The following is a 15262-nucleotide window of genomic DNA, read 5'->3' on the forward strand; positions in this document are numbered from 1 at the left end:
CTTGAAGGCATTCTATTCATTATATTGTGATTATATACACTACGCTGATTATTATTATAATAATGTAACGAAATTAAATTATTAACTGCAAAAAAAAAACAAGTTTAAGAAAGTAACCTAAATTAATAATCAATTTTTCGAATTTATTTAGTGCAGAATTGACTATTCCCGATTCCGGCTTTATATAATATATATAAATATATATAAATGTGAATTAATTTTTTAAAAATTTTGCTTGGTATAATGGATTCGGCAACAATACGATGGCAAAAAAATAGGAAGAATCAGATTTGTTTGTAAAGATACAAATCTAAGACGAAAACATGTTTATTCAAAACAAAAAAATACGACTTGGAAAAGATGGATGCTGTTTTATGCCTCCGTGGAGTTTAGATATGAGATGTCTAAAGTTATTATTTTTTGCCAAATAAGTGTAAGAATACCTAAATAGGTGTTGAAACGTAGGAATTAAATACACAGATTATAATTACGTATATATACATATATGCGTACATACAAACATACATACATACATACATACATACATACATACATACATATATACATACATACATACATACATACATACATACATACATACATACATACATACATACATACATACATACATACATACATACATACATACAAACATACATACACACATACATACATATATATTTACACACGTAACGAAAAGCCGGAAGAGATAATTCTGATCAATGTTTCTCCCCTCTGCGACAGTGTTAAAAATTGTATAGAATTGCGTGCATTGGATTTTATTTAAATCATGTGATTTAATTAAACTGCGTGTAGATATATCATAAAAAAAACTGTTTAAGCAAGACCACAATCTTAACTTATAAGTTATAGCTTGATAAATATAATATGAACATGACTGTCGACTTTGAACTCACATGTGTCCGGCATATTTTATGTAAATATATGATACATGCATATAATATTATGAATATTATCCCTGAATTGTAATGGGTATATTTTATAAGCTACGTTTAACGTCAAAACTTTAGCCACATATAAATACTAAACAGGTAGGTATATGTAGGTATGATAAATCATAATATATAAATACAATGATATATCGTAATATATTATTACGATTTCCTTTTGACTTTTAAATTTTAATTACAATAAATTATAATAGATATCGGTGTCTGCAGTTGAATTATATTATTATCAAATGATCCACTGAAATTGTATTTCTAAACATGAGAATTTGAATTTCTGTATACTTCGTACAACAATAAAAAGACTTCATCTCAAATTCACATGTCTCTCGCTTCTTAATTTAATTTTTACGTACCTATAGGTAGATATAATTTCTGTTAATGTCCATTATTAAATTGACCACAATGCTTGAATTGAGGAGGAATGCGTTAGGGGGGGGGGGGAGTCTCTATTATCTTTAAATAATAATATAATATTTATGCATACTCCTTATATAATTATATCCTAATCAATATGACACGTACATATTCTGATAAGCACGTTCATTTTTTTCACTTTGCATCCCTTGTTTAATTTGTTCCCAATACACACACTGATTGACCCTCCTATAAAATTTGATCCATATTCATCTAGCGATTTCTATTTTTTATAGTACCACTTTAAAGTCTATACACATTCTTCCTTCAATATTGATCCAAACACATTTTCTTTTTTTTTAAAGAGTTTATTACGTGCAAATATATCATTGAGTGAACAATGTCCAGTTGTAGACTTTAGTCATCGATTTTTTCTATGGGTTCCGACGAAGTCCACCAAGTTTTCCAACTAATGTTTTATTAGACTCTGATTTTGGGGAACCAATTCTTTTTTTGTTCTCGTCCTATTTAAATGATCTCAAACTATGGAGAAGTGCATGGAGGCACTTTTTACATTATTACCTCTGAATTCGGTACTCCTCGGGGTGCCAATCTTGTACAAATCTTGCATCATCTACTATTTTTCCTTCTCCTTAAGACGTATTGCTCCTTCTATTTTGAATCATGCATTTTGGTTTAACAACTCTTTGAATTAAATTAATATTGCTTAAGTGTGTGTACTGTGTAGTGATAGAAAAACGACAGCACATTATAAATTACAATGGATTTGACTAGTTAAAAATTAAATTCACTAAGTACATGTTTAATCACACCCAATAAATTATATTATACATGTAGATTGTAGATAGGTACCTACATCACAATACACTTATGCATTGTTGAATTTAAACTTAATTAGATACGTTTCCAAAGCAAATAATGATAAATTAACTTCATACAGTTCGCAGTTTGTGTTTCAATTAAAGTTCTTTATTAAAATTATTTCAATTGTATTTTTTTCCTTTACAAATTAAATTTTTTTTTATTTCTATTCATATTGTTGTTTATTTTATTTTCAAATGAATAAAACTACAAAACAAAATATGTACTATTTATAACGTTATTCAAATTCTAAAAGTCATGCTCACTGGAACTAGCTAAGGCATAGTTACGCCTATCTCAACCTTAAAAAAAACTATCATTACATTTTAACAATCTTTAATTCATTTTTGGGTTTTTCCTAATTTCAGTGAAAATGTTGAGGTTCCTAAAAATACATAAATTGTATTATTATATTGTTTTTTTTTATCGATCTTATAATAGATTATTAACTAAACATTTTTTTTACAAAAATTACTACGAAATTGTCAAATGATAACTTGTATTATAAATCTTATAATATTAAAATGTATCATATCATATATTATACAGATTTATATTATGTACTACGTCACTAAGTCGATTGATTTGTTTATATATTTAGTTTGGTATTATGCCTAAGTGGCTACGTTTATATAATATTATAATGTATATGAAAATGAATCGTCTTGTTTTTCACAATTCATTCAATATTGGTGATAACTATCGTTTAAAATTGTCCCTTTAGGTCACAGGTTCTCAAACTTATTTCATTCACCACCCACTGTGAGGACGAATGAAGAGTAAGGAGTACTTAATTTTTCGATTTTTGAAATCAGCTCTATCGCCCCTCTAGTTCCGCTTCATCGGCCCCCAAATTTCTTCGGGCCTTATACCACTCCCCCCTCTCCGCCCGAAGGCTACCGACGCTCCCGGGGAAGGGTTAGGGGCGTTATCGCCAACTTTGAGAAGGACTGAAAGTTTACATTGTGATATGATATGGTTTGTGTGACGCGTGTACAATATGGTGCATGTTTGTTTACAATGATATCGATATCAGTTCATTAATCAATAACAAATAATAATAACATTATAATGTGTAACGTTCAGCGAATGCGAGCCCGAACGTAAACATCACCGATCGAGACTTGAGAACAACCTTATATCTAAGGTGTACGAGGACGCTTTTAAGGGCAATATCATACACTGGCGATGTAGGTATATGCGTCGGAAGTGTATAGGTAGGTATACCTTCATTTTTTTACTCCTAAGAAATAATACATAATATCATGTTTTTCTGCGTACTCACGAAACGGTTGACGACTCGAGGACGAATTTTTCACTCATCGGGATTTGTCAAGGTCACTCGCGGATCTGACTCCCGATCCCATTAGAACGACACACACACACACACACGCAGGGTCGAATTATTGAAAACGAGGCGTTAAATTTGCATGTAAAACGTCGTTTCCTCGAATGACGGTCAAGGTCGACGGATAGGTACGCAGCAAACTAATTTACTGGCATTTTGTCAAATATTGCGTATTAAGTAGTTCAATCGAAATCCTTGAACGTCTAATGAAATACCCCGCATTGGTATAGGCACACCGCTTATAACGGGCATATATGGTCGTAAATTAATTTTTCCCTTTGGGCGTCGTCGGACCTGCACTTGAAAACCACGCACGGGACGCTTTCGGCGTTTTTTTCTCGTACCTATGTAAACACAAATGATAATTAATCATCGCGAGACGATTGTCACTCGTGCTGTGTGTAATATTATTGTATCAATACAGTGATTAGACAAATAGAAGTACCTACTAGGTTTATTATAGTTACCTGTATATAATATTATGGGCGACGAAGAACGGAAATATAAATATATATTTCTCGTCGGTTGTAATCGCTCGCCCATGACGATATAATATAATATTTTTCTTTTTAGATCTTCTGGTATAGTGGTATAGTGCCTATAACAGTTCGACGATTTAAACGTTAAATTTATGCAGTTAATATGGAAACACAAAAAGTAAAAGTTACAGTAGATTAAAGATAATATAATATTATAATAATAATATATCAGCGCTAATTCGTCGAATAAAATCTGCATAATATGTCTTGTTATTGTTCTGTTGCACTCGACGAGCGATGACTATGGCAAATTATTTGATGGTTGAAAATATTATTGTAAACAAAACGGGTGCGACGATCATTAGCGGGTTTATTAACAGGTATGTAGACATTGTTTTGTGGGCTGATCCCTAGCCCGGGAACTCAGGTGCATTACAATTTTTTTTAACCATACTAAATGCAGAACAGTAAATTATTAGATCTAACAATTCCAGAAATGATGTGGCACAAAATGTGTGTTGACTTATGTTATAACTAGTAACCAGGAACACGCCAAACACGAACTCGCTTATTTACAGTACAGACAATATATATTTATTTGTATACATGTGTACGATTGAGAATATTACAAATTACAGATGATTTACAACAATAACAGAAAGGAAGGAAATAATGCTTCAGAACCAAGTACTTTTTACACATTTTTTCGTAGTATTTGTCTGTGCATATGGTTTCCTTAAATTGATATTTTGATGTGTAATTATAAGTATTTTTTAAAAAAACGGAAATTTTGCCCTACCCGGATAATAATTTTTTTACGAGACCCTTTCGCATTTTGTGGAATGTTTGCTGGCGGACTTTTTTCCATATCAAATCCGTTATTGGCGACGACGACGCAGCCACAGGGCCAGAACTCTGCTTTGTACCGGTCGATGCAAATAGCTACTTTTACTGACTCGTTTTTTTCTTCGAAATCTGATTCTCGTACAGATTGTTGGGTGATCATTTAAAAAAAAAACTGTGCAGTTACTTACACTCTGTATTTTATCTGCAAAACCGATCGCTATAACATTTTTTAGGGCTATTAAAAAAAAAAGTTAAACATATAATATTATAACAGTGGTTATAATAGGCGAACCGACCGTAGTGTTACTTAAAATAATATTATATTATATTATTATGTATAGACGGCGCGTTAATTATAATACATTAATTAATAGGTACGTACCGAGCGCGAACAGAAGCCGAAATCCAAACCAGTGATGTTTATAACTATCTCATCTGTACCTATATAATATAATGAATACGCATTATAGGTGCCCGCATAAATATAATAATATTGTTACTAGCGAGAAGAAAAAATACAAATGTGTGTATATTATTACCCGTGTGAAAACCGCTAGCGAAAAAAAAACGACAGTAACATTTATAATACGTGTATAAATATATATTTGCAGACATCGAAGGCGTATGTTTCATATAATATAATATATTAAATATGAATACACTCGCAGTTGTCGAAGGTACAGATATTAGGTAAATGTATACTAATTGCGTTTTAACGTGATTGCGCGAATTCGATTTTTTGCAGACCCGTCTTGCGTGCGAGCGCATGTTACACGACAGATAGCCGTTTTAGAGGTACCTATCTATAGACATATCTCATGTACGAAGGTACACCTGTACGATGTATGCGAATGATGATGATGTGTGTGTGTGTGTGTGTGTGTGTGTGTGTGTGTGCGCACATATATAACATCAGGGCACCGCCTCTCTGGTCAAGGTGAATGATCTCTCGGCATAACAATAATAATAATAATAATAATAATAATAATAATAATAACGATATACGATAATAATAATAATATAATAATAATAATAATAATAATAATAAATACGAGATCTAACAGTTTCGCAATGTCAATCAGAATCTCTTATTAAATATAAAATATATAATGATAATATTATGACTTATATATTATTATAGGTACGTGCGCACATGTGTGCGGAGTGCGTCTGCTCGGGCGCATGATGGAGATAATAAAATACGATGTCTTACGAACGCACCTCTACGTATGCGTATATGCACGACGTATCAAGCTTGTCGATGGCCCGCAAATTTATAGCAACATATAATATATATATGTTTATACTTGTATTGAAGTTAAGTGGGTCGAGCTCTAACGCGCGCCGTCTTGTCGTCTCCGCTGGCGACGTATATGAATTTCGCGCCACTCTTCTTTAAAAAGTTCGAGTCGGCCCGAAATCTAGGTCGACCGGTACCGTTTCGCACTTGTGCAGCGCCGAAACGACGACGACGCATTATTTGCTGAATGTCAATAATAATAATAATAATAATAGGTTATTATTGTTATTGAATGACGTGTGGCCGCCGAATATATATATATATATTGTTAATAATTATTGTACAACACATTCGGCGGCCTTTCGCAGTTCGCGAAATGCACCTAATACTTATATTAAGAAGGGTTCGATTATCAATTATGACTCGTAATATTCATAATATTATGTTTCTAGGGCTACTGCAGTAGACCACGTTCGGTCGAGATCTCGAAGATTTACCAGCGACCGCCGACCCGAACACGATCCCGAAGGCACACATTGATCATAACACTCATACATCCACGTCAAACATAAAAATATCGCAGGTCAATTTTCGTGATTTTTGAGAACACCTCCCTATGGTATTCGAACAGAGTTTCATAGAAAAGAACATTATTATTTAAAGTTTCGCTCAAAGTCTAAAACACGAGAAAACCGATTACACATACCTATCTGCAGTTGCTATAGACTGTTTCTAAAAGTAAGCAATTACTAATTATTTTAATTTAGACAGTATTTTATCATGTTTTTATTATTGTTCTAATAATATTGGCGTTTTTATGTTGTTTTTTTCAACGTTCAATAATAACTAACAAGTGTCTGCTTTTAAACATTATTTCAGTTTTTTTTTCAACTTCAAAATGTAAATTTATTGTTATGATAAAGGCTAAACGTTTCAGTAAAGAAATTTATTTTAAAAAAAACTCTAATAGCATCAACTATTGATATTCTTTATATAATACTATAACGATATCAAATAACAAAAAAAAAATATAGAATAACATATATAATGGCAATATATATTCAATAAATTGCAAACAATTTAAAAAGGATAAACTACTATACCTATCCTCCTATTATAGGTACCTAATATATAATACTATGGTGTTTTAGGCTTAAGGATATATATGTTAGGCAACACAACGTACGTCATTCGTTTCTTTTCACAAATATTAAAAACTTTTCACTTCGTAGGTCAGTATACCGACTTGTCGTCATTTCCGGTCACCATATAAACTGTATAGCTCTATAACAACAACTTCCTATCCAATAATATATTAATCTATCAATATAGATCACTTTCAAAACATATACATACATAGGTACAATGTACATACGTATTGGCGTACTATATATTATATATCATGTGAATATATTAGCAACATAAAACTAGATAACCAGTATCTTTTTGAACCGGTTGTTCCTGATTCAAGATCAATATAGGTACACATAATATGATTAGAAAACTGATAAATTATTATTTTATGCGGTTAAAATCGAGTCAATAAAAAATTGGTCTAAATATGAAGAAAGTGTTACCAATAAAGTACAAAAAATGTTAATAGATTTTCTGAATAAGTATTCGGTTATAAATTTTAAAAATAATTAATGGATATGTGACTGATTACGTAATTTAGTAATTATGAATTACACACAAAATAAAATAGAAAAATATTTTAAGAATGTTAACATTTCAGTATATTTTTTGAAATTATATTCAACCATAACAGTTTGAAATTAAACAAATTCTGGTAGTAATACACCGTATCATATTAAGTAGGTATACTAGCCATTAGGTAACTATTCATGTCAAATTAGCTTATCAAAGTAAAAGTTTGTTTTACACGATAATTTAAAGTTTGTGTTATCGTTTTTCACAACATGTATAATTAAAACTGATTGAACCCATAAAATGAAAGTTAAAGAACAAATAAGTTTGTCATATTACTTTAGGTAAAACAAAAAAATTGCAATGAAATAATAATAATTTAATAAATAATAATATTAATATATATTATAGAATAATATAATATGATTTTTAAACGCTGGTCCTCTGTAAGTTTTGATTCCGACTTTCTTTCTTTCGACATCTCTATAAACAAAAACTTACGATAGTTGTTGTTCACATTTAGCTTAGTCTAGACTTGAAGGTGGGTAGCCATGATCTTTTAAGGGAGGGTGATTTAATATTTTTAATTAAATATAAATCGTGGGGGGTTTACACACTTTCCATTGTATAGTAAGCAATTATATTTATTTTAACAGGTAATATCAAAATATAATTGTAGAACTATAGTCAACGCCCAAAACATCCCCCCCCCCTACCCGGAGTACACCTATGGACAAGTATTATGTTATTATGTGTGTATGTTATTAGTAACAGTGTTACTAATAGTAACCTGTTGTTATAACTTATAAGTAATACTGCGATGTTCGATCTATTTTAATTTTCATAGGTACCGGTTTGATTGCTATCGCTTCGATGTGGACTGTTATAAAGTATTGAGTATTAATAATATTATTTAATAATTAAAAATAAAAGTATTTAGTTAATATCCAATGTAATAATTTGTTTTTTAAAATATAATATGTGTAGGTTATACAGTGAGGTACTCCTAGTACTTTCGTCTATACTTAGGCACTCAGCTCAAGAAAACCTAGGTTACAAAATCGTATAATAGAAATAAACGATATATTAGTATTGAGTATTGCATAATATAGAGTATAGGGTGCCTCCAGATACTTAGAAAATAATTAAGGGTGCTGTGAGCAAAAAAAAAGTTGGGAATCTCTGCGGCCTAGGGATCTTAAAAGTATAAAAATTATAATATTAGTTTGAATAGTAATCGTAGAATAACGTCATATTTTCTCGATCAAAATATCAAACAAACGAAATAATAAATGGATTCCAAAACCATCTCTTGTTAAAAAAAAAATTGATAAGATAATAGGTAATATTCTTTCGATTGACTTCCTTATTATTGACTAACAAACTAAACTATATAAATATTGAAATGTATAGGTACATAATAATATGATGTGTTCAAGGATTTCGTATACCTAACTGCGCAGTATATCATCCGAGTCATAAATTTATTATGAAATTACACTATAGCAGCTGCTAACGGTTTTTATTTTAATTTAATTTTTTTTTTTTAGTCTATGCTTTTATCTCGTTTTGTGTACTCCGAAGAGGGGCAGAATTTTATGTACTTTAATCCATTATAGTTGACCCAAATAATATCGTTGCCATATACTACAGCAGACAAGAGCACTTCTGGCGTTTTGCGATTGACAGCAAATGTGATAGGTAGGTACAATCATAATAATAATAATATTGTAATACCCGTAGCCATATTTTTAAAAGAATTTGAAAGTCACAATCAATAATAACATGTAATATATGTTTCAGACTTCAGAGTGTATATATTATATATTATACAGGTAAATAAAAAGGAGTATTGTTTACGTTAAGACGTCAAGTTATTTAAACAATCAAACACGACGTGATTCCAAAACCGTCACAGTTCAAAAATATCAGAACCAGAAAATAACGTGCGTGAAGTTGACCCACCCACTTTGGCTTAGCGGTTCAAAATCTTCGCACGTCAGAAAATAAGTGGTCGACGGGGATTTACTAGCTGCACGGAGAGACCACTATAAATAATTATAATGATACACTATATGCAGAGCGCAGTAGCTGCAGAAAGACCTGACAAATTAAATAACTTTTGTTTTGATCTATATTTAAATTTTTATTTTTATTTTAAATAATGTATAATTGCTCGCACTACAAGTACAGTACACAATTTTTTTGGTGTCGGAAGTAAGCTACGTTTTTAAAACAATCATACTAATTGTAAATATATGTTTACAGCAGAAACCATTTCATACTTTATCGGTTAACTGCAAGTGATAACTATTTTTTTGGTTTGTTATGTATTAAAAAAAATAATAACTCGCAAGTGTTAATAAGTCAATATTGTAAGTTTCCATATAACTTTTAACTTTACTGAGTTTAAAAAAATTAGGATAACTTTACAATAATAGGGTATGATTAAAATGTTTTATACTTGGTCTTGTTATCTTGATATTTACATATGATTGTATCGTAGTTGATTTTATTAAAGATAACTTTTTTATTGTCTGTCATTCGTAATACGATTTCCAACAAGGCAACAACTGACGTTTGATGCGATTAGGCCGCCGGATTGGCGCGCGACGCGCAAAGATCGAACCAAAAAAATATGATACACGCCAATCCTACGCTCTTTCGTTTTATGAAGGATTGGCAAGAAAGAACGTCCGTTTAAAGGCTAAAAATGTCAACATTCCCACGCGATTGACGTGGCGTCTGGCATTTCGGAAATATCAACAGTTTTGTCCACGTTCCAGTTGTTTTCGAACTTTAGTAGAGTGTAGTCGTGGTGTTTCGCGCGCTTGCTTAAACTTTTTGTTTCCTTTTATATTTAATTTAAATTTGTTCAGTTTACAATTTACATTTTGTACAATGCACAAATTTAAACAAAAGAAAATTGCAATTGCAAGTGCCGCTATTTATGTCTTAACAAAAGATAATAAAAAAAAACGTTCAAAATGGGTTAAGGATTGGAAATTGAATCGCCAAAAATTGAGTGATATCACGCTTCTCCGTGGACTCGAAGAAAACAATCCAGATGACTATAAAAATTATCTTAGAATGGATTTAAAAGATTTTCAGTTTTTACTTGAGCTTATAGAATATAGGACCAAAGTTAAAAAAACAAGATACTGTAATGAGGGCTGCAATAAGTGCAGAAGAAAGACTTATTGCAACTCTCAGATTTCTCGCCACTGGAAGATCTTATGAAGACTTGAAGTTTAGTACGTGCATATCAGCTCCCAGCTTATCATTAATTATTCCCGAGACGTGTAAAGCGATATTTGAAGCCTTAAAAATGGATTACTTGAAGGTAATTATTAATATATTTATATTTATAACATTTATTAGTACGAGTTTAGTTTTAAAAAACGGGAAAGTGGTTGTCAACTTTGAACTAAAAATAACTATAAAAAAAACCTATGTTTATCAACATTTTTGATTTTTTGGTGACAGTAGAAATACTTACGCAGAACCTTGTTTTTAATTTTTAATTCTTATAAAAAAAAATCTTGCATAAGTATTTTAAATATTTTTTAACTGCTATAATAATTTTTGTAATATATCAGGAGCCTTATACATATTGTATCATATTGTATCAGTAAATTCATTGCTTCGCTCAGAATCTAAAAAATAAGTTGTTAAAAAATATTGTGATGTTGCTGGTAAAGTGCCTTTTGTTTTAAAGAATTACAAAAAAAAAAACCAAGTATAACAAAAAAAATTAAATATATATTTTATATTTTCCATAAATAACAAAATAAAATAGTTTACTAGGAACTTCCTTTAAAAAAAAAATGGTGTAAATTTAGTCAAAAAAATTATTTATATTATAAAATAAATAATAAAACAATGAATCCTTTTTTAGATTATTATAAATATAATATACCTGAGCTATAGTATATTTTTGGTCGAAACAAATAAAATAAAACCTTCTTGGTAAAATTACGAAATGAAAACATAAAAATTAAACTTCTACTTTAAATGAAATATAAAACAAATTGTTGTTACCTTTGCATAAAAAAATTATATATATTTATTTATTATAGTTACGCGCGTAATTAAAAACATTGTATTGGTAAATAGATTTTTAATTTTGCATATTTTGATCAATATTATTGTATGTACTTGGATATAATGTTGCCATTGGTGTATCATTAATGTCATCTGCTTGAATGGATGGTGATGGCCTTGATACATTTATGGAGTTTAATGTATAAGAGTTTGGTCGAAGATAGTTATACGAATAGTTTGGAAAATGTTCATCATTTTGTGGGACCGGGACCGTGGACTTAGCACAAATATCCAATTCTGGTGTTAAGTTTCCTAATAATCCTTGTGTTAGTACTTTATTGATAAGTGCATCTGCATATATGGATTGTGTCGGATCCATCCGTTTCAGTTTCGAAGAAACATTTATCCCAATAGAGTCATATACGTTAATATCTTCTTTAGATAACGCTTCTGAACATTTTTTTAAAAATTCATTTTGAAGATCATTGGCTTTTCGTTTCTTTTTTGTAGGGACATGAGGAACGGCAGTAAAAAATTTGGTCGCTGTTGGATCAACTTGAGTACCATCATCATTAAAATCATTGTTTATATTATGAGTTTGTATATTTGAACAGCCCTAAACAAATAATATAAATTCATTTTACGATAATTTAAAAAGTTTAAATTTAAATTCAATTTATACATTTTAGATTCTGAGCGGAGCGATGAATGTATTGATTTTACCATATGATGTGTTTTTTTTCTGTCTGTCAGCAACATTTAGAATTGTCAAATCTCAAAAATGCTCAGATTTTTGAGATTAGCACCTTTTCTGACAGAAAAGAAAATGTAGTAGGTACTTTTGGGGGGGTCAAAATCTAAAACTCCAAGTAGTTTTAGAAAGCGTCGAGAAAAACAAAAAAAAAGTGATAAAAATGTAGTTATTTTTACGGAAAACCCATTTTTGAAAAAATCTGTTTTTTTTTTTGTTGTATTTCCAAAACGAATAACCGTAGACTCATGAAATGTCATCATTTTCCATACATGGTAAAATGTTAGAACAATTTCGACTCTTTTGAGCTATTTATAATTTATATCCATGATAATTTTTTCAAATTTTGTAAATTATTTTTCAGTTATAGAAATTCATAAAAGTTTTTTTTTTATAGCTAAGATAAGAAATTTTAATAGAAGGTTCCCAACAAGTTTTTCTCTTTTTATTAAAAAGAAAATGTTCGCCGGAAAGTTAGCCATTAGATATTTACGATTTTTATAATTTTTTTTTGTTTTAGCTCAGAATCGTTTTTCTTGTACATTGTTAATATTTCATTGAATTTAAATTTAAAATAATCCAATACAGTGACCAACTTGTAACTTACTGTACATCAGAGCGACACCCACCTGCCCGCCTTTTTTATTTATTTAAATACAAATAAATAAATAATATATGTAATTGAACTATAATTGATTTTAATATACACCAGTATAAATACATTTTTACAAACAATTTTATTTTAGTTCCCTACAACGAAAGATGAATAGAAAACTGTAACAATGGGATTTTGTGATCGATGGCAATTTATAAACTGTGGTGGTTCAATCGATGGAAAGCACATACGAACTTTGCAACCCCCCGGGACTGGCGCTCAATTCTACTATTATAAAGGATTTTATAGTATTGTTTTGATGGCGATTGTAAATAGCAATTATGAATTCATACACGTCGATGTAGGAAAAAATGGAAGATTATCCGATGGAGGTGTAATAGAATTCACTAAGTTTTACGAGGACTTAAAAAAGGGAAAATTACAACTTCCAGATAATGATGAAACCGTAAATAATTTAAATTTTGTTTTCCTTGGTGATGAAGCTTTTGCTCTGCATAATAATATTTTAAAACCGTATGCGCAACGTGAATTGACAGAAGAAAAAAGAATATTTAATCATATAGACTGTCTAGGGCAAGGAATTGTGTTGAAAACACCTTTGGACTTATCGCATCAAGATTTAGGTTATTACAAGGAGCTATTCACTTAAGCCCAGAAAAGGCATCATATGCCGTGTTGGCGATATGCACACTTCATAACTTCTTAAGAAAACGAGGAAGTTCTTACGTCACCACAAAAATGTTTGATAGACTAGATGGCAACAACATATTAAATAATGGAGATTGGAGAGAAAATGGTAATAATGAACTTCCTGGACTACAAAATACACGTACCAAAAATATTTCCGATGATGCCAAAATAAACAGAGATAAATATATGCACTTTTATAATAATGAAGGATCAGTTGAATTTCAAGGAAATATGATAAAAGCTGGAAGAGCTTAATACAATTTACACAACCTACTTATATTTATTATTTATACCATAAAACTGTATTATAATAAAATAATGTATATAGGTATGTTTTAAGTATAGATACCTATATTATCCTTCTTTTTTTTATATGAAAAGTGTACCTAATAATATTAATAATAATCATGTAATACCTATATATTTTAATTATTTGTACTTATACTGTTAAACAAATGACATACTTAATATACATATATAATATACAAAATATCAGAAACATAATTCAAATTATAGATTTATATATACAATTTTTTAGGAATTTCTAACTGTAAATAATTTGCACATTTTCGTGATTTTTACGTATTTTTAACAATTTGAACTTTGAATGCATATAAAACAAATTGTGACTATATATTTTAAATATTTTTCAACTGCCATTGTGCTGAGAAAAAAAAAAAAAAACATTGGAAACTGAAAAGTTTCAACTCATAGTAAACAGCTCAAAACAAGTCAATATTTTTTGTGTATAGCAAATTCTAATATATGATATATAAATATTCAGTGAAAATTGCGCGTATCTATGATCATTTGTTTTAGAGTTACACCAAAAAGTTACACCAAAAACCGATTTTGCGTAAAAATTTCCGTTTCTACTTAATTTTTTTTTTATCTCCCCAATGCACCAACTACATTTAATTTCCCATCGAACGGAAGTTGAAAATTGAAGCATTATTTCGACTATATTTATTGTGTACATACATATAGATATATATCGTGTTCATAGAAACAAATAAAAATTTGTAAAAATTAAAAATAAAACTAAACAAAAACACATAGATGTCATTATAAAATCAAACATTCATCGTTGCGCTATGAATCTAACACTTATAAAAAAAATTCCAGTGTTTATATGATTACATAAACTAAAATGTTCAGAATTTTCACCCAGGAAAAATATTTGATCAATAGGTAAATGAACTTAATTAAAATTAATAAGCGAAAGTTGCTAGTATAATATATTAATGCAATTATAATATTATAAAATAATTAAATGTAAATCATATTTTTGTCTTACCTCATCTGTAATATCACCACCGTCCACCTGTAATATCTAAATCTTCTGCTTCGATATTATTAAAATTACTAATACTATCAGTGGGAAGTTCTTGATC

General features: G+C 29.8%; 1 protein-coding gene and 2 long non-coding RNA genes across 4 annotated transcripts; 2 read left to right on the top strand and 1 right to left on the bottom strand.

Moving 5' to 3' along the window:
- Positions 1-3056: 3056 nt before the first annotated feature.
- Positions 3057-5698, bottom strand: LOC111031888. Its single transcript, XR_002604258.1, has 3 exons — positions 5420-5698; positions 5263-5321; positions 3057-5097 (listed from the first exon to the last, which is right to left on the bottom strand). It is a non-coding gene; the product is annotated as an uncharacterized LOC111031888 (long non-coding RNA).
- Positions 5699-6004: 306 nt separating this feature from the next.
- LOC111031889 lies at positions 6005-9941 on the top strand. The gene is made up of 3 exons (XR_002604259.1): positions 6005-6858; positions 9318-9468; positions 9571-9941. It is a non-coding gene; the product is annotated as an uncharacterized LOC111031889 (long non-coding RNA).
- A 331-nt stretch (positions 9942-10272) lies between these two features.
- LOC111031891 lies at positions 10273-14088 on the top strand. 2 transcript variants are annotated; one of them, XM_022312005.1, is made up of 2 exons: positions 10273-11110; positions 13309-14088. In XM_022312005.1, exon 2 carries the CDS (start codon positions 13345-13347, stop codon positions 13825-13827), a length of 483 nt encoding a protein of 160 aa, XP_022167697.1. In that variant the 5' UTR covers positions 10273-11110; positions 13309-13344; the 3' UTR covers positions 13828-14088. Both variants share the same exon structure in this region, with proteins under 2 accessions (XP_022167697.1, XP_022167698.1).
- The last annotated feature ends 1174 nt before the right edge of the window (positions 14089-15262 follow it).

The sequence above is a fragment of the Myzus persicae genome, unplaced genomic scaffold (genome assembly GCF_001856785.1).
Source record: "Myzus persicae strain clone G006 unplaced genomic scaffold, MPER_G0061.0, whole genome shotgun sequence".
NCBI classification, from domain to species: Eukaryota; Metazoa; Arthropoda; class Insecta; order Hemiptera; family Aphididae; genus Myzus; species Myzus persicae.